This window comes from Corvus hawaiiensis, chromosome 6 (genome assembly GCF_020740725.1).
Source record: "Corvus hawaiiensis isolate bCorHaw1 chromosome 6, bCorHaw1.pri.cur, whole genome shotgun sequence".
NCBI lineage: Eukaryota > Metazoa > Chordata > Aves > Passeriformes > Corvidae > Corvus > Corvus hawaiiensis.
In genome coordinates, this window is record NC_063218.1 from 36946875 (window position 1) to 36972548 (window position 25674).

The 25674-nt window shown below is 42.5% G+C and overlaps 2 protein-coding genes across 3 annotated transcripts; both read left to right on the forward strand.

Moving 5' to 3' along the window:
• The first annotated feature begins 1379 nt into the window (after positions 1-1379).
• LOC125327455 (acyl-coenzyme A thioesterase 1-like) lies at positions 1380-8471 on the forward strand. Its single transcript, XM_048306906.1, has 3 exons — positions 1380-1961; positions 4780-4982; positions 5823-8471. The coding sequence occupies exons 1-3, from the start codon at positions 1427-1429 to the stop codon at positions 6396-6398; spliced, it is 1314 nt and encodes a 437-aa protein (XP_048162863.1). The 5' UTR covers positions 1380-1426; the 3' UTR covers positions 6399-8471.
• A 909-nt stretch (positions 8472-9380) lies between these two features.
• On the forward strand, positions 9381-24600 carry DNAL1 (dynein axonemal light chain 1). Of its 2 annotated transcripts, none has more exons than XM_048306908.1 (8): positions 9381-9462; positions 11980-12018; positions 14897-15006; positions 15705-15760; positions 17287-17342; positions 18565-18691; positions 19108-19248; positions 20602-24600. In XM_048306908.1, exons 1-8 carry the CDS (start codon positions 9460-9462, stop codon positions 20661-20663), a joined length of 594 nt encoding a protein of 197 aa, XP_048162865.1. In that variant the 5' UTR covers positions 9381-9459; the 3' UTR covers positions 20664-24600. The 2 variants fall into 2 exon arrangements, with proteins under 2 accessions (XP_048162865.1, XP_048162864.1); XM_048306907.1 differs by having other exon boundaries at positions 9387-9462; positions 19105-19248.
• The last annotated feature ends 1074 nt before the right edge of the window (positions 24601-25674 follow it).

The window sequence follows — 25674 nt, forward strand, 5'->3', positions numbered from 1 at the left end:
ATAGTAGAAAAATATTTTGGCAATGGATGCTTTAGGATTTTAGCCAATCACCCCAAGGGGTGGCTGATCCTTTGTCCAATTAGACTATGAAGAAAAAAGTCTATAAAAGAGTTTGTAAAATAATTCAATCAATCAATCTTGCTGCACAATTCCTGCCTGCTGGATCTTCTCTCCTCCTCCTCCCTATGGCTGCGAGACACAGTGATGTACCCTAGGGCCCAGGCCTGCGGTAACAGTAGGTAACTCATCCAAGCTGAGAACCGGGATGAAAATGTGCCTTGACCTTCTCAGAGGAAACGTATCCCATTACCCAGCTTTGTGTTCTAGTTCCAGTATTCTAGTTTTTCTGGAAGCAGCAGTTCTCTCTTCCTGCCTCCAGTAATCTTTCTGTTCTCCCTGTGCACTTCTCCCTCCTTTGTCGCTCCTTCCTCTTCTCCCACACCAGTAAAATGCATTTGCCTTAACAATATCGAATATTTTGCTTACCAAAAGCAGCAATACTGTGCCAGCACCCTCAGGTAACACTTCACATTTATAGGCAACAAACAGCCCATAGCTTGATGTGACATTCTGAGCACATGCAGTAGAAATGAGGCATTTAAACAGTCTGTGGAAGTTCATAAGCGTGAAGAAACAACAGAACGGGTGCTGTTAGTCATCATCCCGGAGCCGCTAATGGGTGTCTCCTCAGCATGGCTGGGTATCTCTGTGGAGGTCCGCAGCACTGTGGGAGCTCCCTGCCTATACATTCCCTAAATGCCTTCTCAGCTGCCTGCTCGTAAGGACTGCTGAGAACAGCCCGGCTGCGGGGCTGGCACGGTGGCTCCGTGAGGCCGAGTGCTGTGCGGCCTGAGGCGGGCTGGAAGGGGCGGTGAGGCGGCCAGCCTGCTGTGGCGGAGCGGGGCTCCGGCTGCACGCCCGCTGCTCTCTGAGCGGGGTGAGCGCTCAGTCCCGCCGGGGATCGTCAGAAACATTTGACACCCAAGCGTGGGGTTGAAAGGAAAGACGATGGGTGTTGCCGGCGTATTTGCACTATGTCCGAACACGTACCCGCCAGGGTCTGCAGCCCGCATCCAGCCTCGGCTGCTGCCCGTGCGTCAGGCCTGTTCGTGCGTTTTGTATCCACTGTGCTTGCAATGGATTAAAGTGAAACTTCAACCGCTGCCCCCGGGTCGCTGCTCCAGTCGGTAGGATGGTTTGGGGGAGGCGGGAGCGGCCCCGGGCTGGCGGCTTTTCCAGTGTTCGCTGCTCCAGTCGGTTGGACGGCTTGAGGGAGGCAGAAGCGGCCCGGGGCGGACGGCCTTTCCGGGGCTGGGGGGTGGGGAGGGGCTCTGCTCTCGATTGGGGCCGCCTGGAGGGGGCGGCGGCCGCGGTACCGATATTGCGGGCGGCGCGGCCACACCGCGCACCCGTCACTGCCGCCGCCATGTGGAGAGCGCTGGCCGCCGCTGCCCCGGCGCGGGCCCTGCTGCGTGCCCCGCCGGCCCGGCGGGCTGCCAGCCTGGCCATGTCCCCCGCCGCCGGGCCGGCCGACGAGCGGGTGGAGACGCGGGTGGCGGGGCTGAGCCCGGGGCAGCCGGTGACCCTGCGGGCGGTGGCGGCCGATGACCGCGGCTGCCTCTTCCAGTCGTGCGCTCACTACCGGGCGGACAGCCGCGGGGAGCTGCACTTGGGCACGGACGCCTCCCACGGCGGGGACTACACCGGCGTGGAGCCCATGGGGCTCTTTTGGAGCCTCGCCCCCGCCGGCATGGAGAAGCCGTACCAGCGGTTCGTTCCCCGCAGCACCGGCGCCCCGATGAAGGTGGAAGTGTTGGTCCACCAGGGCCACAGCCCGCCCGGCGCCATGCCCGGGCCCGTGGTGGCCAAGGCCAAGGTGCAGCGGTTGTTCACGGCCCCCGGCGTGCGGAGGATCCGGCTGAAGGAAGGAGTCGTAAGAGGCTCCCTTTTCCTGCCGCCGGGTGAGTGTCCCGTCCCGAGACCTTCGCTCTGGGGCCGGCGGGACCCCCCGGCTTCTTTGACCAGAGCAAGGAAGGTCTCGTAAAACAAACCCATGCAGAGGCTATCACCCGGGGAATCCGCATTCCCCAACAGCCGAACGCCGCCCTGCAGACAGGTGGCCCTGAACTCTTTGAAGATAGCTCAAGTGCTTGTCGCGACAGGGCCCGGCTTATGCATGGCCGCCCCGCCTGGTCCTTCTCGGCGGCACCGAGCAGGGCGGGCACGGGCAGGCGGCTCTTGCGGGACGGGCCGCAGCTGAAGGAGAACAGGGGGCTGTAGCGTTTATTTCATTGCTGGGCTCGGCCTGTGGTTTTTCAGTAGGTTCGCTCTGGAGTACCAGAATCTAACATCCAGAAAAGCTGATGCGCTTCATTGTGTGAGCCTGTGCTGAATTTCCCAAGGATTTTATCCTAAGTAGGATTGAATTTAAAAAGTATTCTTCTTCCCTGTGAAACACAAGCCAGGAAGCAGAGCAGCAGAAGAGATTCTAGAAAATGCATGTATTCCACCTCTATTACACTGGAGCCAAAGCTAAGTTAGTAGTTAGGTTACTTTTGTGGCATAAAGACAAAATAGATTTATGAGCAAGTTCTGCCTGTTCTGCTTATGAGATGGTTGTGCTTTATGAGGTTTGATATTCTGTGAGTGGTGTTGGGAAACGAAACCTTACACCAGTGATTGTGTTTTACACTTGAGCTATGAGTTAAACGTCTTGTAGTTCCCTGAGCGTTGTGGTACTGGAACTGCCCTCCACATTACCTCTAATGTAAAACTACTTCGTTCAGCAACTCCTGTAAGTATCGCTACAGTTGTTAAGTATTTAAGTATTTTCATTGAATGATTTCCAAAGCAATGATTTTTTAAATCCATTTAGATACGGATCCAAAGTCCACTGAAGAAAAAAACAACAGAGATTGAACTTTGAATTTCAGATGTTTAGTCAGCATGCTGGATTTTCCATCCCTGAGACATTGTTTTGATCTATCCTGCCTTCGAGGATGAGTTCGATTTCTGCTGAGCTCAGTGGGAATCCGGAGATCTGCAAGATAAAACTGCATTTTCCCCTTTAGAAAGTCTGGCATTGTAATAGTGTGGAAAAGTCTGGAATAATTGCTTAAATGATATTGGCATCCCTCATGATGGAGGATCCAGTTACAGAATTACTACCATACCCCTCTTTGCTAAAGGGACAAAAAAATGTTAATATTTTTAGGATAGGAATCTTAAATGCAAACCATTCTTGATAAAAGTTAGAGGACATGAATGGGCTCACACTGTAATTTTAATATGAAAGTGATTTCTTAATTCAGGCATAAGAGTTACAGATGTGGAGGTTTGTTTGTTTTTAAATGTTAGTAAAGTTGTCTAGCCTATTTTATCCTGCTTTTTAGTGAGCTCTGCAGGAACCATATACTTGGGCATGTGTAGGCACTCAAGAGAGGCAGTCCAGGATCCTTGTGCAAGTTAAAGGTTGTCTTCATGAGAGAGAAACACATTCGTGTATGACTGTGTTCTGATTACATGCTCTTGCTAGAAGGCTTTCCAGATGGGGTGGTGAATGAATAGGTATTTTCTTGCCACCTGCACTGGCTGCTGCTAACTAAAGGTTTCTGCTGATCATGGAATTATAACAAGTTTATCCTGACATATTTTCTCTCAAGTAGAATATTGAACTTCAGTGGAAAAAAAGATCAGAACTGAAAGAGTAAGAATCCAAAAGCATTTTTGACTTCTTACTGCTTTAATTTAGGAGCTTTCCACCTAAGACATTTAGCATGCCTTATATAAAACCTCCTTTTCTCTAGTGTGTTGAAATGCCAGAGACCTTTCCTTTAGCACATACATACAAGTAGCGTCAGAGAGTTAACATAACACACTTTTGCAACAAGTGTGTCCTGTTTGTGCTGAGACAGTGGTAGTGAGCTGGACTGGGACACATCAGAGATGACATCTGGTGGCCAGGGGAAAAAAAAAAAGAAAAAATTTGCTTGTCTGGGGTCTTTAAAGCTCCACTAAGTAGCATCTTTAGCCTTTTAACCTAAGATCTCCTGGCTTGGCAAACAAACACGACCTTGGCTGCAAAAGCATGGCTGTTTAAAATTGTGGTTCTGATTATTTCTGTTGTTGGTGGGACAGACTGTACGCAGGTATGTGCATGTTTATCTGTACATCAGTCATGCACACACAGCCGCACCCAAACAGCTCTCAGTTCTACCTTCTGTCTTGTCACATCTGTAGGAGCAGTTCTCCTGCCAAGTCTTAAAGTGCTGATGTTGAGACAGAGCTAATAAATCCAGTTGATTTTAACAATGGGTTATCTTGTTGTGCTTTGCTCAATGCAGTTTATTCCAGAATTTACGTCAGTTTTGTAGAATTTACTTCAAGGGCTCAGTGCTCTTGCCTCATTACTCATGAGCTTGCACTTTGCTAATTAAGATGTGACTTTGTGGGAAAATAGCTGACTTGGTGTATGATTGTCCTGAGGGCAGGAGGTTAAGACCCTTGAAAATACATTTATAACAGTTGTTTTTTTTAAAAAAAGCAAAATCTCTAACTTCACATATTTTTACAGGAATGTAAGGACCTATTCTTAGTTTGAAATAGCTGAAGTGGGATACAGCACTGGTTCTCCTAATCTCTGCTGTGCAAATGGAAAAGTAATGACTATTAGTAGCAAATGTGTTAAGCATTCTGTATTTTGTTGTTCACTCTTCACCAGATAGTTTTTAGTGTCCCATTTGATAACTTTTCCTCTGGACCTGTTCTCTTTTAATACAGGGGATGGCCCTTTTCCAGGAGTGATTGACATGTATGGTGATGAAGGAGGCTTGATTGAATTTAGATCCAGTCTCCTGGCTACCCATGGTTTTGCTGCTCTTTCTCTGCCATATTTTGACTTTGAAGATCTTCCTAGGGTCATGAAAGAATTAAAACTTGAGTACTTTGAGGAGGCAGCAAGGTTCCTACAGCGTCACCCAAAGGTGAGTGTAATGAGAGATCTCTTGGGACTAGGGAGTATTCAGCAGTTATACCTTAGTGGGGGTGGTGATTTTTTTTTTTTTTTTTATATTTGAGTATCAGTTTCTGCTGGGCAAGTTTAGGCCCAATAGTGGCTTATGCATATGACTGGGGAGAGTGAATTTCTTCCAGCACAAACTGTCTGTTAAATAAATCAAGCTGGAGCTAGAAGATTGCTGATCAGTAGGATAGTGAATGCTGGAGTATCCTCCAAACAGGACCAGTGGTGATAAAAATGTGTTTGTTTGGGGTTGGTTTTTTTTACATGACAGCAATTAGTTTTAAGAGAGGAGGATATGACACTGCTCAATAGTAGTTGAAAAAATGGATTTGATTATGTGAGATGTTGCTTTCAGTTTTACTTTCCAGGCTAGAAAAAGACAAGATGAATGCTACTTATCTAATCCTTCAGGTGTAATTTGTGAGGTTACTTTATTTTCCTGAGACATATAAAACCATAGACTGTGCTTGAATTCCCGGAAATGTTTTAGGAAAATGAGAAAAAATTTGCATTAATATATGCAGTAGGGACCAGGTAAGGATCGAGTTATGGTATGTCTTGTGCCTGTCTGTGCATTTTTTTGGGGGTTTGATAGCTCTTGGTGTCTCTGGAAAATAAGACTGTAAATGGAAGGAGGAGCCTGGGTCCAGACTGTCACTTTCCAACAGGTCACATCAATAATTAACCTAACCTTTATTTTTAATAAAACAACTACAAAGTCATTTAATGACTAATCCCATTATAATGCATGCTTCCTTTATTCCTTTCTTCCTCTCTTCTCCACCCCCTATCTTATCTGAAGGTGAAAGGACCCGGAGTTGGAGTGATTGGGACTGGGAAAGGGGCAGAATTAGCACTCTCCATGATCACCTTCCTGCCAGAAGTAGTGGCTGCTGTCTCTATCTCCGGCTGTAGTTCAAACACAGTTGCAGACCTCCATTATGGTGAGATGACTCTGCCTGGGCTGCGTTTTGATATGAACAAAGTCAGTGTCTCTGACACTGGTGTCTTTGACATTTTTGAAGCTCTGGATGATCCAACAAATCCTGCTAATTCTCCTTGCGTGATCCCCATTGAAAAAGCAGAAGGTCACTTTCTCTTAGTGGTAGGGGAAGATGATCGGATGTGGAAGAGCTCCTTATATGCTGAGCTGGCAATCAGGCGTCTACGCCAGCACGGGAAAGAGAACTTTGAGCTCCTGAGTTATCCAGGAGCAGGTCACCGAATTGATCCTCCTTCTACTCCATTTTGTCAGGTAGCTACGGATCGTGTTTTGGGGGTGCCTGTTCTGGGGGGTGGAGAGAGCAAAGCACATGCCCATGCACAGGAACACTCCTGGGGAAAGATTCAGGAGTTTCTGCATTTGCACTTGGGATGAACACATAAGCACATGCAAGCTGTTGCAGACCTGCAAGGACTGAACTTGAGCCACCAAAATGACAGGTGATCACTGGTGAATTGAAGGGATTGACTGAGACAAGCCTTGAAATATGAAAATAACCAAATGACTACTTAGTTACAAGTATAAATCCAAAAAGAAAGGGATTTATTTGGAGCAGCCTAAGTTAACCAGGTAAACAGAGGAGATGTGAAACAATAAGCAGGCTGCACTGTGGTACAAATTTGACAGCTCAAAGTGGTCATGATATGAAGAAACAAGTACCTGAGGAGAGTAGTAGGTACTTCCTTGCTTGCAGTACTTACAACTCAGAGAATGTTAACAGGCAGCCTGCACCCTCAGCAGTGACAGACAGGATCACACCTCGGCAGTGATGGATTATAAACGTAGACATCCAAATCATGAATGACTCTGGCTTGGAGTCCTAAGCTACCTTAGCCCAGAATTCTCAAAGGTACAACCATATACATTTTGGAAATGTTTTCCATTTACATGAAGCTGGAGATACCTACTTGAAATGAGGCTCATATACTTAGCATTGTGGTCTTCTGGTGACACAGTCTGTTTCTTTCCAACAAGCCCTATATGCTGAATGGGAAAATGAAGAGTACTTTTCCTTGTCATCCAAGGAGAATGGTGGCATTAGCACTGTCTTGTATTGGGGATGTACCTGTCTGTTCATGTAATGTCTTGGATTGGCATTTGACACTCGGTATTAAGATTCTGTTGGATAGGTTAGAGCATGTCCAAATGCAGTTAGGGATTAATTACTTGTGGAACTCTTTACTAATGATGTCAACAGATGCTGACAGCTGTTCTTAGGGAGGAAACAGAGTTGGGAGACAGAAAACCTAGCCTGTAGATTTAAACTGACTGTAAACAGCTGTCACCTTACAGTGGTGATTAACTCAGAATCCAAAACAAAAAAGCACCCAAAGCCAAATCTAGGATAGCTTTTCCATGACTGCCTGACATTTTTCTTTTTTTTTTTCATCCAAGTTAATTTTTGGCTAGTGCCTTCTCTTTCCTCACCATTCAGGTAGAACTTCTTCCCAAATGAGTTGATCTCTCAAGAGGGTCTTGCTGAAAGGGTGCCAGTGCTGAAGGCCTGTTTAACGAGGGCCTCTATCAACAAAATTGCTCCTTCCAAAGTCATTTTGTCAGACCACTTTGAGAGCTGCCCAGGAAGATACAAAACTTTCATTAGTGGTACTCAGTTTTGCTTTGCTCTCAGGGATCTCTCTCCAGTTAACTGTCACTATGCTGCTGCTCAGTCTCACTAGCTTTCTGCAACTCTTATTATTCCTTTACATTTGATAAAACTCACATGTTCTTCACACACAATCAACGCCAACTGAACAATTTATCCATCCGTTCTTTACAAGAGAAGCTCCACCCTGCTAACTCCACACAAGATCTCTTTGTGCCTGGTCTCTAAACTCCCTCACCAGCTGAAGAGGCTTTTGCCAAGTCATATCTGGTGCTTGAACCTCTGCTAACATGAGCAGCCCCAGAAGTCCAGGACCAGAGCCTGCTGTGATTTGCTCCTTGGTGTCACCCATACCTGGCACCCTGCCTTTTTTTACAAACTTATTCCAAGTGGCAACTGTAGAAGAAAGGGTTCTGTTTGTTGGTCTGCCTCATCTTGGGCCTCTTCAGCAGTTGGAGCTGTTACATGCAAGAGCAGCACCTCCCCTATCCCTGTTCTGTCACTCTCCCAGTGCCAATACCTATGTCTCCACACTGCAGTCCTACCTCAGCATATGCAGTGGTATGCAAGATTGCAATTTGGAGGTTCATAAAGTAAGCTGTAAATAAAACAAAAACCAGGTAGGTTAAGAGTTCTCAGACTTAATTTCTAAAGCACAAGCTTTTAAAATAATTCAGTGTTAGATTTTGTCATATATATGGAATTTGAAAGAGAAGTAAAACACTTCCTTTGTTAAAAAGCAACCACGTATAAGAATTTGATGTTACATATTTGTTTGGAAAAGTGAATGATACTTTGTTTAAAAAGGAGGAAAAATAAAAAGAATGTAATTTTACTGTGAAGAGCTTTTTGTTAATGAGTCTGGGTTTCCTCGACAAAAAAAATAATAGAAGGACCCGTTGAAAACCAGACACCCTTTGTACTAGCATTTTGTATATTTACAATGCTACCTGGGGACTCGATATGCATTGCAGGCACTGTGCAGAATGTGTAGCTATTTCCCGAAGTGTACATTAAACTTGAGTGCCTAATTATGGCCTTAGTTACAGCTACATTACTTATATTGGTTTACATTCACAGGATTGTTAGGGTTGGAAGAGACCTCTGGAGATCACCTAGTCTAAGCCCTCTGCCTAAGGCAGGGTCACCTAGAGCAAGTTACACATGAATGTGTCCAGGTGGATTTGGACTGTCTCCAGAGGGAGATTCCATGGCCTCCCTGGGCAGCCTATTCCAGTGTTTGCCACCCTCAATGTAAAGCAGTTCTTCTTCATGTTGAGGTAAAACTTCTTGTGTTTCAGCTTAAGGCCATTTCTCCTTGTCCTGTCACTGGGCACCCCTGAGAAGAGTCTGGCACCATCCTCTTCACACCCACCTTTGAGATATTTGTATGTATTAGTGACATCTCATCTCCCATAGATGAAACACGCCAAGGTCCCGCAGTCTCTCCTCACAAGAGGGAGGCTGCAGACCCGTCGTCATCTTCGTGGCCCTCCACTGGCCCCTCTCCAGTAGCTCCTCTTGTACTGAGGAGCCTGGAACCGGCCACAGTAATTCTCTGCCAGGCCAAACTCCCATCACATTCCACTACGATGAGTGCTCGGGGGGCTGGATGAGCTGCACCGGCCACAGCTGCGGGCCCTCGGAGCTGCCCGTGGGGTTCCACAACGCCCCGGGTGGGCCGTGAGCCCCGTGCCGGGCTCGCACAAGGCCAGGGCCAGCCCCGCCACGTCCCACAAGGCGCCGCGGGCTGCCGCCCGCTACGCGAGTTCCGGGCGGGGCGTTCCCCGCGCCCGTAGCAACCGGAGCGTTCGCGGTAGCAACGGCACCATGGTGAGTCCTGCGGCCGGGCGGCGGCGGGGGCTGCGGCGGGGGCCTGAGCGGGCCCCGGGCCGGCGGCGGCGCTGAGGGGCGGCGCGGAGCCCCCCGCGGGCCGGGCCCCGCCGAGCAGCCCGGGCTCGGCGAGAGCCGTCCGGGAGGCAGCGCGGGGTCGGGGCGGCGGCTGAGCGGGGGACGGTAGCCTGCTGCTGTACCTTGGGAAAGGGGGATTTCGGGGATAAGCGACGGAGGAGGGGAGTCTCACAAACCTCAGTTAGTACGTGGCTTTAAGGCGGCAGTATCGGCCATCCCTACAGCGATTAGCTTGGTATCTGTTGCTGTGCAATTCCGATTTCATCTATTTAATATACAAATAAATGTCTGCAAATAAAGGCGAAGTGTTGCTATTTTGCTTTGCCCTGGGGGGATCTAAATTTTGGAAATACTCTGTGTCCAACTGCCATGTTTTGGGGGGAGGGGGGGGAATACATCTTTTGTTAAAACTATTACTAGTACAAGTATGGTTATTATTTCCCCTTAAGAGATTCTGTTTCTTGTTCCTGCCATGTTGATGCTGACCATTGGTCACCCTGGAATTTTGAGTATCTTAAGTATTATGACTTTCTTTAGTCTAAATGCATGTAGAAAATTGTTCAATAAGCAGGTAGAAGAACCCTGCAGATAAGCTTCTTGGAGAGAAGTTTCTCTTAAGTAACCTCCCGTGGCAGAAGATACTCTGATTTACCAGCAGAAATTTTAAGTGCGCCTCAAAGAAAATGAAGTCCCTGATATGTGCTCTCCAGATAACCCACTGTGCTGGTGTCCGTGTTTCCATCAAAACGGCAGAGATAAGTCAACAGAGGTCAGGGAAGAAGCTGCTCCTTGTGCTCACATGGATCAATAGCTTTAAAGTCCAAACTGGTTTTAGGCATGACTTTGAAACAGCAGCAGGCACTGGTCTTATAAATGCATTTCTGCCTTCAACATGAGTGACTGAGATCACATACCCAAGTGCTGTGGTGGTTGGCTGCCATAAGTATGAAAAAGAAATTAAGTTCCTGCCCAAAAAACCCCAATTAACTGGAAGACAGCTGTTTTTGCTGGCACAGTGGTAGCTGTTAATAGGCTTGAATGAGGCTTTTGTAGTGGGAACTTAGGGATGTGATCTTCTGAACCAGAGGAGGTCATGCAGATGTTCATCTTTGGCAGGCACTGGGGAGCTACTGATGTGGCACAAGTTTGCAGGTCATGTCCAATGGGATTTAGAGCTAGCTATCACTTGGTATAGACCAGATTGAAATGAATGCCTGTCAATGGGCAGAAACAGCGGGGACATCTGAGGATGTCTAAATGGAGGTGCATGTTGATGTTTGAGATGCACACTCAGGCACCCTGATGTTGCTGGCTCTTAGGCTGTTGCTGGGTATTCAGTGGCTGTGGCCATTTTTTATATGCAGCTGCCTTGGCTGTTGCCTTTTACTGGTGGGACCAGAGTTTCCTGTGGTCAAGAGTAAAGTACCCAACACTAAAGCTCTGTGACTGAGGTGGCTGCCTGTAAGGTGTTTGGTGGAACTTAGTTTGTTGGCTTTAACTTTTATAGTGTGTGGGGGTTATATATCTGATTACCTGACAGGCTGCTTTTATCCACATGTACTGCTACACTTAAGAGCAACAGAGATGCCAGAACTAGAGTCCTCCTGTATTTGTAGAAAGAAGGCTGTTGATCAGTTGATCAACAAAAGGTTGATCTCTGAAACCTTTTTAGTCCAAAAGACATCTTGGAATATGTTTAATGTTTAGAGAAGCATTAAACATGTTGTTTATATATTATTGTTTTGGATATCTTTATGTGGTTTCACTAAGACTCTGATGTGAGGCAGAAAAGTATGAGCTAGTGACTACAGAAAGAGGGTCAGTCCTTAAAAAGCCTTCAAAAGCAGCTCTCAGGTTTTCCCAAACTGATTAATATACATGTTTTCACATCGCATGGTGTAACTCAATGCAAAACAATTGGAAAGAAACCCCAAATATATACAATCCAGATTGCTCTTGAGTTTTGGCAAGGTGTACCTCATTTTCTTCAGTGAATTTTAAGAGGCTGTATCATTGTCTGGTCACAGACTTGCTTTCAGACAGGAGGTTGCTAATGTGCGATAGAAAGTGTGAGGGTTTAAGAGCATTAGACTGCAATTTTCAGTGCAGTAACTTCTTATGCTTTTGAATTGAATTTCACCATAAAAGCTGATAAGCAGTGTGCCGTGGGGCAGAAAGTAAGATCAGGAAGGTAATGTCCTGACATTAAGCCCAACGTTTGCTTCTGAAAATGCAGCAAAGTACCCCAGAAAACAAAACTATGGGATACTGGGGGTTTCCAACTTCTTTGACTTGGCTGACCCAAGATAATACAGGAGAGTGGTGGAAGGGGGGCAAACAAGCAGGATAGGGAGAGGGAAGGGAGAGGAAATAGATTTGCAGTGAACAAGCCACTTAAAAATTTCAGTGAATATTCACTTAAATTTGTTTCATTTTTAGGCAAAAGCAACGACCATCAAAGAAGCTCTAGCCAGATGGGTAAGTACTAGAACAGTGTCTAGTGGCGTAGGGTTTGACTGTATTCAGCTAAATTTGTTTTTCAAACGTTTTAAGAAATGTTTGCTTGAAACATCTGCCTTAAGAAGTTTCACAAAGTAAAATGATGATTACTGTTGCTGTTGTATAGTACATTCTGTTGGACTTTCTATATGTTCCTGTTAAATTGATACAACTGGTAAAGATTAGTCTGTTTTGCCCTCCTGCCTTGTTCTGCTGAATGTGCATTGGCCTGAAGCTACAAAGAGATTCAGAGCTGGGAAGGTATTATGTTTTAATTATGCTCTGTTCACTTTACCTAAGTGCAGTCCTTCCCACAGAATAAACAAGTATGAAATTCTCACCGTACTGAATTCAGTGAAACTTCTACATGTGTTTTGACATATGGTGCCTCATGTTGTGCAAAGCTTAACTCAGAATGAATTTCTTGGGGTTTTTTTCTTCTTAAAGTAACTGTGTTAATGCAGAAGCTCATTTGTCTGGTGGTGGCTGACCTGGTGTTCCAGAAAGCTGTGTGTTGGCAAGGATGCAGATGTAATTTCAAATGATGAGGCAGGATGCTCTAGGGTCAGGTTCATTGTCCAGTAAAACTAGTGAAAATCTTTCCCCAGTCTCTGAATTTTAGATAAAGGCACAGACGTGCTGTCTGGTGTACATGTGCTTCCCTGCTAATTCTGGCCAGCTGCGAGAGCAAGGATTTATAAATGTTTTGGTCTCTAGAAGATCTGGATGTGAGAGTGTGGGCAGGTACACTTGAAAGCCAGAAGCTCAAGGTACTAGCCTGTGACTGAAGATTGTTTCCATTTTGAGTTTTATCATTGTTTAGTACCTTCAGTATTTCAGGGGTTTTCCAGTTATGTTGGTATATCCCACAAACTTCACTCCTGCTCTCCTAGTAAGAACTAGAATGCAACGACTTGCAGACATTAGCATTACTAGAGGTATGAACTGTATATTAAAAGTTTTCTTTTCCTCCCTCACTCTTTCTGCCTTCCAGAACTTCAGCTCCATGTTTCCTATGACAGATTTATTTTTCATTTGCTCCTCTGTCACATGTCTCTTAGACAGAATCACCCTGTGTCAGTGAGTTTCCATCAAAGTTAGGCATGAAGTGCTGAATTTGCTTTTCTGTTCAAATTATTGGGGGTGGGTCTAAATCTTCTTTTTACTCTTCCTAATCTGGGTCCATGTGACTTGTACAACTGGATTTGGTGTTGTGTTGCATTCTGAATTTTTTGCTTCCCTTTGCCATAAGGGTTTACCTATGCCCTACAGTCAGGGTGACATTAGTTGAATCAAAGCAACTTGAAATCAAAGCAGCTTCAACTTGGCAAACATGTAACCTGTTCTTAAATATGTCTGTTCTACCTATACTTTCTCTGTGGCATATTGTGGTTATGCAGCTGCTTACAGAAGTACTTGGCAATCAGGATGAATTTTCTTCCTGCAGGTGCTCACTGCTGGCCACAGTCTGTGTTGGAAGCTCTCTCCCTTTCATGCTTTTAAGGAAAAATATATTTTTATTGGTTGGTATAAGCGGATAGATTACAAACTGAGTGTAAATACAAATAGATACAGTGCTGTTCTTAGAAAAGAAAATGGAAATTTCCCATTGATATAGTTACTTTGTTTGAACATGTATAGGCATATTCCAGCATAACATCTGACATGCTTGTTTGCTAAATTGCTAATTATGAGTATAATACTGTCACACTGAATTTGGACAGAAACTGGAATATAAATAAATGTACAAGACAACATTTTTTTTTATTACATTAGGTTTTCTGAAGTATTTTGGGTGCATAAGAGGAAAAATAATGTTATGAAAACCTGATGTTCTGCAGTGGGATACTAAAAGACTTACAGGATATGATTAATTTAATTACAAAGTAGCCATATAAACTGGGGCACACTCAGCTATCTCTCTTTTCAGTAGATGCGTGAAATGGGGGAGAAAACAAGAGTCCTTGTTTCTAAAGCGCCAGGATTTCTCCTTTGTTAATGGACCTCCAGTCCCTGCACTGAACACTGAGTGAACTGACAAAATGCTCCCTTTGTGCTGTCAGGGAGGCAGCTGTCAAAACTGCTGCTACTCTCTAAATAGATACTTGTTCCAAGTGTTTAGTCAATAATTGCCATCACTTCCGAATTTTAAAAACTTTAATAGACTGTATTTTTAATAAACCTAAATGCTGAAGTTACGTCCATTTTTCTAAGGCTCTGAATTATCAGTCTAGGTTGTCAATAGGAAATTTGTCTTTTTCTGTATTCTCCAAAGTGTGACATCTTCCCCCACTCTTGCTTAATGGCTAATTAGAATTTTTTGGGGGGGGATTCTTAACACTGTGAATCTGTTGAGGTTCTCCCCCAAAAGATACTACCCTGTGTTCAGTTTGTGTTGTGAGTTAGGCATGAATTCTGAGATTTCTGGGTGAAGTGGGAAGGAAACTTTTCTGTCAGAACTTTTAAAATCTGCTTCTGCTGTAGATTGGCCCTAGCTGAGATTTCTCTATGTCAGTCTCCATGGAAATACCTTAATTCAAAATTTTAGCCTTCCATCTGTTCTCCATTCTCTATGGCAGATGACTCCTTGATTAAATTGCTCAACTGTTACACAACTTTTAAAAACCAGCATATGTAATGTATAAGTTCTTTTGATATCTTGAAAATAAGCTAGGCTTACCCTTTTTATGCTACACCAGCAGGAATCTTGGTAACGGTCCTCAAAATGCTTTCTCTTTCCAGTAGTATATTGGAGTTACTTCTATAGTAATCACTTTTAGAGTAATTTTTTTAGTACAGTAGTTTTTGGTAATTGCATGTAGCAGTGAGTGTCTTCCTCACCTTCTCTTTTCTTTAGGAAGAAAAAAGTGGCCAGAAGGCTTCAGAGGCAAAGGAAGTGAAACTGTACGGGCAGGTTCCTCCTGTGGAGAAGATGGATGGTGCTCTTTCTGCTCTTGTTAACTGCGAGTAAGTTCAATGAAAAACCTGTTGGAAACAAAATATTCTCCTCTCTTTGTTTCAGTTTTTCTGCTGTCCACTGCAAATCTGTGTTTACTATGTTCAAGTAGTAAATGGTATTTAAAATCGATGTCAAGTCAATGGTCTTCAAAGCAGCAGCTTCCTCTTCTTTTTCCTAACTGAGCTTTTCTTTCTACATATAGTTGCCCTTTTTAATTCAAAGGCCCCTGTAACTTAACTCAGAAGGTGTTAGGATAGATTCTGTATTAATATTTGTCCCCAGAAAAAATATATATTGTGTATCAGTATATAATTACAGATCTGCGTTTGGAGTCTGTCAGCTAACTGGCACATTTATGATCCACTCCAAAATTCATGGAAAAAAAAGAGGCAATTTGAGCAGGACTTTCAGAAAGAGATTAGAGTAATTTCAGAAATAAACATCCATGCATTTGCTAAAGCTAGGCATCAAAAGATAATCCAGTATGTCATGTAAGTAACTCATGGTACTTTCCCTGAAGCTAAATAAAGTTGAAGAAATCTTGATGGTTTGAGGATATTTTGAGTCTGTTTACACATCTAGTTAGTCCACCATCTAATGAGACAAGAACATAAAATTATTTCTAATGCAGTGGTGTTTGGACATGGAACTCTTCCAATGTAGTGATCCCTTATATACTGTGAATTGATTATTCTTGCTTTTAAAGGAAACTATCGCTGTCTACAAACTGCATTGATAGAATCGCCAACTTGAACAACCTAAGTAAGTGACAAGCCAGCTGTCCATTGTGTTTCTTTTCTAGTTGCCTGGTTAGGATATATACCATCATTTGTTGTATGTGTCCAGCTTTATTTATACCTATTATTATCCTTTTTTATTCCCTCCTCACAGAATATTACAAGTGACCTTTAAAATGATCAGTCTTAGTGGAGAATGCATGCTGAGCAGCAGTGGTGTATTGAAGCAGGTATCCCTGCACTGGCCTTGACAGTTGTCTCACAGTGCAACAAACAAAAAATTCCCCTCAGTAAGCACTTCAGTACCCTCCAGTGGGCCTTGCTGTGGAATTCAACACCTAATCAGTTCTAGAGTGATGTCATGACCATTTTCCATGCTCCTGATGGAGACAGTCTGCTGTTCAACAACTCTGCAAATGCATTATTGGTTGCAGTGAGGTTGGAGTGTTGTAGACCTGGATGGAAAAATGTCATTCCACTTTGCAGAGGATTGGATATACTTGGTTTCATTTTGTTCATACTTTATAAATGGATGTGCCACCTGTCTAGAAGTTGAGCTTCTCTTTCTTAGACAGCTTTCTTTGAAACTCTTAGGTTACTGACTTTGGAGCACAAGTCTTAATGGTCTGTCCTCAAGACTTGAACTGTGGCGTGAGGCTGGAAAAGGGCTGCAGGTTTTGAAGTGGAGCTTCCAGGCTTTTCTGTTGCCATTAAAATGTCAGCTGGATAGATAAGGAACTTGGAATCTCATCCTTTCCAACTGCACACCAAGAGATCTGTCAAAGAGCTGGATGAACTTATTTCTTTTCATAATAAACTCAAACTTCAAAAGATTTGGAAGTACTGTTTTTTTCAGGGAAAAAATATTCCAGTAGTCTTTCCAAATAACTATTCTGTAATACTTCAATTGAGTAACTATCAGGAGAAAAAGAATTAGGTAGTTATACATAGAAGTGAAACCAATGAAATTTTTTAGTGGGATAAAACATTAAAAGCCTTTAAAGTATGTTAAATATTTATATTAATGTAGATTCAAAACATCCAGTCTATACCAATTATTTGATGCTAAAGCCAGACAAACTAGAACTAAGTTGAATGTCTCTCATCAGGCATCTGTAAGGCAGCTTTATATGCTGCCTCTAGTATAGAAACCAAATCTGCTGCCTTAAAATACGATCAGAACCACTTCTGCTTGGAGAAGAAGAGAGATGAATTACATAAGATCAAAAGAAGCAGGTCAGCAATTAGAGTTCAGGTGCAAGGTAAAATAATAATTTTTATTCAGTATATATCAGGACTGAATTTCAACTAGGTAACCTACACATGAGCAGCTTTGTATTCATGAGTGTATTTCTCAGCTTTCCCCTACATCCATTCCTGCTGATCTGTTTAGGTCAGGAGGTTTTGTTTCTGTTAGGCCATTCTTTCTTAAGGCAGCCTGTTCGGAGTGCAGTTTGTAAGCAGAATATGGTGTTTTACCTGACTTACAGCATCTTCTTATTGAAAAAAACCCCTGTTTATTAACAAGATTTTTTTTTTAATTTATTACAGAAAAATTGAGGATTCTGTCTTTGGGAAGAAATAACATAAAGAATTTGAATGGACTGGTATGTGCTTTTTAGTATCAATCCTTCACTAACAAAATAGAATGTGGGGTAATTCCCCTGTGTTTATACAAGTCTTTGCTGAATTTAATAAAATTAATTGAATAAAAGGTTAGGCACTAACCTTTTATATTCTCCTTTTGCTATCCTCTGTTCACTCTTACGCATTGCTTCTGAATTTTCAGACAATCATTCACTTTTTTTTTGGTTCAAATTCTCTTCATGTTTGGAAATTCTGCTACACTAATTTACTACACAGAAAAATTTTAGAAAGAGAGATTTTGTTGTCTTTAATGAAGATGATCAGAACTTTTATTTGAAAACTGCCATCTATCTGTAAAGCCATTTAGATCTACTGGCTTTACATGAGTATAATTCCTACAGACTTTTTGCATGTGGAATTTTCTATCTGAAGGTTCTTAGGCTGTGCTTCTTTAATACCAATATTGGCTGTCCTATAAACATGCACTTCCTGAGAGTCAGTCCCTTTTATGTTAACTGGTACCTGGAGCAATATGGCTTTAGAGAGGATGGTGGCAGGACTGAGTCTACCTAGTAGGGCAAAATTTGTTGAGGAAAAAATTGGATCAATTTTGTTACATTTGAATTCAGGCCAGAAGAATATTTTTTCAATCAGTATTTTTTTAATGAACATATAAATTATTTTCTTTCTCAAGAGACACTTTCTCTTCAAAGCTGCTCTCACCTTCAGAGTTGCGATATCTCTTAAGTGTGAAATGCAGAGTTAGTGTGTAATGACTGGTTTTAACAAACCTGTCTTTTGAGAGGGTTATGAATGTGATTTCTGGCCAGCAGGTACAAACATACCAGACTGTACCAGAATAAATAATGCTCTCACACTGTATAACATCCCTTCCAAAGCACTTGTTGAATTGCATTCTCTTCATATATGCTTGCAGTGCACAAGTAGGGAGATTTGTCTCCACTGCCCCAAAGCCTTAAGAACTACTCCAGCCACCTATGTCTTGTTTTATTCTAATATAGTGATTTCTGTCCTCCTTACATATATTTGCATATATAATTTTGCTTTTAATTCCCATGAGTATTTGCCATGCATAATAATTCAGGACCTGCTTAAAAGGAAATGAGGACCAACACACCTCAGTATTTTCTCACATGAGGTCACCTGTAGAAGGTGAAGAAAGAGTATGAATAATAAGGAAGATGTACTTCTGCTTATCTGAGTAGTCCTGTCATTTTCCAGGAGGCAGTCGCTGATACTTTAGAGGAGCTATGGATCTCATACAACTTAATTGAGAAACTGCGGGGTATCCGTGTAATGAAGAAACTGAAGATTCTTTATATGTCAAATAATTTGGTGAAAGACTGGGGTAAGCCATGCATCTCTACTCCATAGCGACTTCTCCTGTAGTATGGTGAATGCATAAGTTCAAGTCACCAAGTGAAAAATAGTGCTGTATCTCATGGAGCTTTGATTCTAACTGACAAGCCTACAGACACGTGCAAAATCCCTAAACATCCACTCATGCAAGAGAGTAAAAATAGTTAGAATATTGAATTTAACTTCTAAGTCCAATTAAGTTCATGCTTTGAATCATCTTTCTCCAACCTCTTTTAAAACGCATCCCTGTTCTTTAACCTGACACCAGTTAGAGCCCAAGCAGTCCCTCTCCTGTCGTGTCCCATGCTCTTCATGTTTGCACTGAGTTTGAAAGGAATGTGTGGTGCAGATGTGCTTTCCATGTTCCACATCTGGTTGGTGTTTTCACCTTTGTGGTTGCAGCAGAGTTTGTGAGACTGGCAGAGCTGCCGTTACTAGAGGAGCTGGTGTTTGTAGGAAATCCACTACAAGAGAAATTTGCCGCTGATCAGAACAGTTGGATTGAAGAAGCAACCAAACGGGTACCCAATCTGAAAAAGCTGGATGGTGAGTTTGGGGCACGAGGCAGTTGGGGTGAGGTAAAAGCTTAACAGAAAGACAACCACAGGGAAATTAATTATAACCTCAGAGATTCATTTGTGTGCCCATAAAACTAATATTCCTCCCTCCTCTTTGGAGTTATTCAGAAGTAGTTACTGAGATCCTGGCCACAGTGTTTGATGGATTATGGAGTGTTAAATCCAAGTGGTCTTGCAACCTACAGTTGGGCATTATTCTATAGTTACCTAAGTAGTTTTATCAAATACCTAATAAGGGAACCGAAAGATTTAGCATTAAATAAGTTAACAAGGCTTTCATCTGCTAAGTTGAATTACAGTTTTCCAACAAAAGAGGTGACATGAGAGAATGGGGATAGACAGGGATATGCTCTGGCTCACTTTTGATGCAAGAGCAAATTTTCAAAACTGCATGCAAATTTCCTAAATGCCTGAATATCCCCCTCCATTACTGCAGTAAGCCTCAATTTGTGATCTGTCCTCTCCTATTTAAGACACTGGTATGAAAAGATATTCAACTGTTTAGACACTAAAAATTAGATAATGTTGAAATCTATTTTTAAATATGTTAATTCCTGTCAATGGAGATGTTAGCTGTTCACTATTATCCCCTGTTTACTAAAGCAGCAAAGGGGAGAGCAGGACTGGTAACACTAAGAAAGAGTCAGAAGAGCAGCAGGGAAGGGAAGAGTGTAGGGATGTCAACAAGAGGAGACAGCTTCATTACAGGGAGCAGTGGATGGGAAATCTACTACCAGATTCTATCTGAAACCAGATCAACTGCAGTAAAAAAAAGTATTAGAAAGTGGAAGCCTGATGAGAGAATTGCACTGCTAGGAAGGCTGGCCTGCAGTGGTCCATTTGCTGTGGTAGTAGGAGAAGTTTTGAATGTAAAACATAAAATGGAATAGGGCACATATTTGTGGGCAAAAAGTACCCTTGGGTAGTACAATGTTAGACTTACTAACCACACTAAAACTTGGGCATGTATGTCCTGGAAAAGGCAGCACAAAGTAGGGGCCCCATAAGAGAAGCGGGATGTGCTGGTTGGTTGTTAGCAGTTGAACTGACTTGGTGCATCTCCCAAAGACCAAGTGAGGCTGATTTTGCAGACCATGCATTAGTACCTTTTTATTCCCTGTTACCCAAGAAGGTGGAAAAACATCCCAACAGAGGAGCTCATCAGTTGAAGGCTTTTCTAGTTAAGACCAGTTCAGGTATGCAGAAGTTCATGTTGGTTAGAAACAGGCAGGAAATACAAGTCTTGACTCTTTCCAACAGGACAGATAAGCTTTCAGGTAGATCATCATTAACTATGTCTTCCTTTTTTTTTTCCTCCTAGGTACCTTAGTTGTTAAAGAAGAAGAGGAAGAAGGAGGGGAAGGAGCAGAAGGAGCAAACTGATGGCACTTTCTTGTTGGGTATTAAATTATTAAAGTAATTCCAGATAGCTTGGCACATAAACTTTTATAAAGTATTTGTTTGAAAAAAGTCTTCGGGCAGTTTTTAAAAGACCAGCTTATTTCCACAGTCTCTCACCCAAAGAATTAGTTACCAAAAATTGATCACACTGGTTTTGTCAAGCTTATGACACCTTCTGTAGAGACTAGTGGAGCTGAGTTTACCTGCTGTTTGGCTAGCAAGAGATCTTTATTTAAATTGATACATAGCTGGTTTTAATTCCTGATTAGTGGTGCTTGTTGTTCACTCTTGGGTTATCAGAGAACCATTTTAGCTTGTTTGGTGCTGCTGGCCAACATTGAATTGGAACACTGAGACCAAAAGAACAATGTTGTGGTTTAGAGACACCTGACAAGCTTTGTTGTGTTTAATTTTGTCATGGGTCTTTCTCAGTATTTTTAATATACGAGTTTGCCTTTTCATTCCTTGAAGTGTTATGCCAAACAGGCGCAGTAGTTGCAGACATACGCACAAAAAGGTATCGGTCTGATGATTGCTTGTTCCTGGCTTTAAGTCTTGAAATGGGCTTCTCACATTAGAACTCAACTGCGTTGCTTCGAAGGCCATGTATAACTTATATATTTATTTATTTTTAGGAGGCAATGGGAATTCTTTGCATGGTTTCAGTAAGACTAAAATACCTGCTAACTTTGGGTTTTGTCTCTCACTAGTGGCCTATTAGCCTACAGCTGGTTTCTGGCTTTGGACTGGGTCACTGGTGGACATAATCCTTCTCAGCTCTGGAATCTTCCTACAGCTAGGTAGGCTGATAGTAACAGAGAAACAAACAGCGAACAGAAGACTGGGGCTCGACAGAAAATTTTGGTTTTGGGGATACTAATTTTTTGTGAAAGCACAGGTATAAGCAGTGAGAGAAAGTATATGTAGTTAGTGGGGAAGGTGAGATGATGAGATGAGATTGAGATGAGATGAGATGAGATGAGATGAGATGAGATGAGATGAGATGAGGGCACTGGTAAAAAAAGTATTGAAGAGGTACTGTATGTGCTATATTGCAGGGTAACCAGTTTTAGTAAAGCCCCCTTATGTGGCCATTTCTAGTGAAAAGCATTAAACAATGAAGACATACCTGATTGCACTGTGGGATGCCAGTAGTACGGTTTTTCTTCTTCTCTTTGAAGAATAGATCGAGTCACCTGAGTAGATTTTTCTGCAGTTCCTTTTTGGTTTTTTAACAAGCTTTTCTTCTAATTTGTGGTACCATCTTTTTTTAAATTGAAGTGGCAACAAGTGTATCTGCTGGTTCCAGCCCAAGCATAGAAGGGATGGGGGCAGAATGCCACTCTTAATTATTTTGTTTGTGAAGATGTGGCAGGAGTTGAAATCTTGGAAGTCAAGCTCAGAGATAAAATGGTAGAATTGGCCCAGGCAACAGTGGTACTGATCTCAAGCTCCAGGTATAATTGTAGTAGAAGATTCTTCTAATCAGTTTCTAAGTGAACACTGTGAAGTAGATGATTACAAGACAATCACAGTTTAGTTTCAATATATTGCTACTTAATTTGTGATTATTAAGAGGAATTCTAAAGCATTTTAATTTAAATTGGCAATTGCTGAAGAGTTTTGAGTTTGATTTGGATCCGTTACTAAAGATAAGGTCAAGAGCACAATGGCAAAAACTGGGAACATTCTTCACGCAGCACAAACTTATTTCCAGGCAGCTGTTCTCTTTACCTGAAACTAGTTCCTTAGTTCACTAGTTCACTGGATTTAGACAACTTCATTTTAGTTTGTCATTTCTTTAGAAGTATTCTCCTAGCTTTATCATAAGTAAAGGCAGCACTGACCAAGAAGCACCATGGAGGAGAGTGTCTATAGTCAGCAGCCATTTCATATGGGCGTCATTTGAAGCCAAGCCACTGTTCACTTGCAGCCAACCACTCTTGGCAATGTGGGTGTGCTTGGGCAGTACAGAGCCCGTGGCACACTCAGGTCCTACTGGCCCCAGCTGCTGGGGGAGGGCCCACAGGAGACTGGCTGTGCCCTTGACAACTGTAGTTACAGTGTGGGTAATGTGAGCCAGAGCTTGACTGACTCAAAACTTGCCTTCTGAATGTTCCCAACAAGGGGAGATGCCAAATTCATCTCTGTGTTTGGAGATACTTTCAGAATAGACCATGTGGTGCTCTTCTCCTAGTGCTTGGCCACAAAGAAAAGTGGTTGAAGCTCTGGACCTGGTCTCTCCCAGCACATCTGGAAGAGTGGTGTGTATGGCTGGGTTAGCTCCATACATGAATGGGACAGGAGAAAAAGGGAGTGACGAGCACAGTCCAATGCCAAGTGATCCTACTGGTTGATTCTTTAATATCTAAATATGGCCTAAGTCTGTACATTTCTGAAGGTTGTGTTAGATACAGCAAATACTCTACACTTTGGCTATTTTGGGGCATTCTGAGAGCAAAATAGAAACTTTGTGTTCTGACTATGTTGTGATGATTGAAATGAAACACAGCTCCATTGACATGTTGTGAGGGATAAGAGCAGTTCCTGGCTCTTGTAAGTGATCAATAGAGGCTATACCTATGGGAATCAGTCCAAAAAGTACTGTAGATGGTGGTAGAGCTGGGTGTATTGTGTGGCCCACTGGCACTGGTGCTTTCCACGGATTGAACAGCACAAATTCACTAGCTCTTTGGGGGCTGCATTACAAATACCACCAAAAAAGGAAAAAAAATCATTCTTGAAGGAAGGAAGCATCCAGTCTTAGCATATAATTTAAAACCCTTCTGATAAAAACCATGTGCCAGTCTCATTGAAACAATACAGTAAGAAAAGAATAAACTGTGGCTCTTGTTTGTCAGGAGATGCTTCGTCTCAAAGCTGGAAGCTTCACTTAACCTTGCTTTGCCTAATGAGCCATGATTACTCACAAGAACAAATCAACCCCCCCAAACTTTTACTCCTCTAAAGTAAAGTTTCCTTAAAATTTTAAATTTGCACTTTAAAACTATGCACTGGATGTGGTGGAAAACATAGAGAGGTGGCAGAATTATAACAGCTGGTTTGCATATTGCTGGTGCTACACGATGTCATGTGTAAAGTGACAGTGACAGTGGGCCTGTGCGCCCACAGGGACATTGGAGTGAGATGCTGGGAGGCCTGGCTTTCACTTGTACACTTTGCTCTTCCTATCACACCACATCCAGTGAAGTAGTAAGCACACTCTTACTCATGGATGAAAAGAGCACCCATGTAAAATGTGCAAGCCATGTGGAATTCTGCTTTTCTCAGTAAAATTATGGAGGACTAGCATCCACTTTACTCTTTAGAGAAATATCCTAAGATTAAATAAGTGGTAGGAACTAGCTAGGTTTATGCTTGCTTGTTGGCACACTCACCTGTCTTCAAAGAGCTGATGCATGTCGTGATTATTGAGAACTGAGGAAAAATGACAGAAGAGACCTGAGAACCAGCAGATGACTCAGGTGTAGGCTCATCTAGAAAAACCTTCAAGCAAGAGAAGCACTTTTAACATCCCCTTTGGCTATCTTTTGTATACAAAAATTTTGTAGCACAAAAAGCTGTTAAATTTGCTGTGTTTAAATTATTTAGGCCTATGTTTATAAATGTTATTCTGTGAAACTTGTTCAAAAATAATATAACCTTAATTTATACAAATGTCTTTGGCTGATGTGTAACGAAATAGTTCAGCTTGTGAAGAGTATTTGGAAACTAAATTCTGTTCTCATTAAACTTTCCTAGCTGCTCAGGGTGCAATGTATTTATAGTATGATAGCATGTAAATGCTGTTCCTTATTGCCTCTATATTTTAGAATAGAAAATAACTTAAGGCTTTTAAAATGCTGATATATTGTGTTTGTTGTCATCTGATACATAAATATTTTTCAATCTTTTAAGACATCGGTTGTCAGAATTTATTCTTAGGTCCTCAGAGAAAAGTCTACTGCTGCTATATGGGGGAAAAAATCCAAGTAAGGTTGAGAAATGGCTGATCTTTCTTCAGTACAGAATTACTAATTCACTTTGAATTTAAATTCTGCTAACAGTAATATACAATCAGTTCCATTAAACCCAGATGGGGGAAGGCTAATTGATTCATAAGCCTCTCTAATAAAACTCTAGCCTTCGGTAGACCATGTCACTGAAATGTAATTTCAAAACTCTGATATAAAGAAAACACTTTCTACCCCACAGCAGCTGGTCGCAATAATGTCAAGAGCAGCATCCCACAGTGATGCCTGTAATGCTATTTAGAAAACATACAGGGAGTTACTGCAGAATTCCTCACAATACCACTAACTCGAAACTTACTAATCACTAAAATGCTTTATAAGGTTTCTTTCAGTAGCTGAAATAACTTCCAGAAGCTTGGGCTTAGATCCAGCAGTAAAAAAAGATAGAACCCAAAATGCTCAAAATGTGTGGGTTTTTTCATTGTCTAAGGTTTGTTTGCACAGCCTCAGTTTTTATGCAAAGTACTAAACTTCAGCACTTTTGCCAGCTGGCTTTGACAGGGATGCAAATGCATTACTTAAAGCCTGAAAGTCCTGGTCTGTTACCTCAAGTGAAGGCTTCGGTGTTCCCTGTCTCTTCTGCACACCAGGCAAAATACCATTTTTTTCTCCAAACACTACTGCTGATCAACTGCCACAGGCACAGGACTAAACTAAAGCAAGGACTTCTACACTAAGCTGAAAAAATTAGTGTTTTCATGTCTTGGGCTGAGTCTTTCTCCTGCCAGCTTTGCCAAGAATATTGAAAAGGTCAGTGTAAATTAACAGGTATGCTGCCTTAGATCCTAGGTGCAATCTCACAGAAGACCAGTCAGGCACTGATACACATTTCTGCCACCTGCTTTATGTAGCATTTGTAGCTTTTAAAGACATCATGCCCATAGCTGTGAGAACACCTGTGTAGCCTAGTTAACTAAAAGGTTAAGTACCAAAACAGAAGGACTCGTGACAGCCTCCTG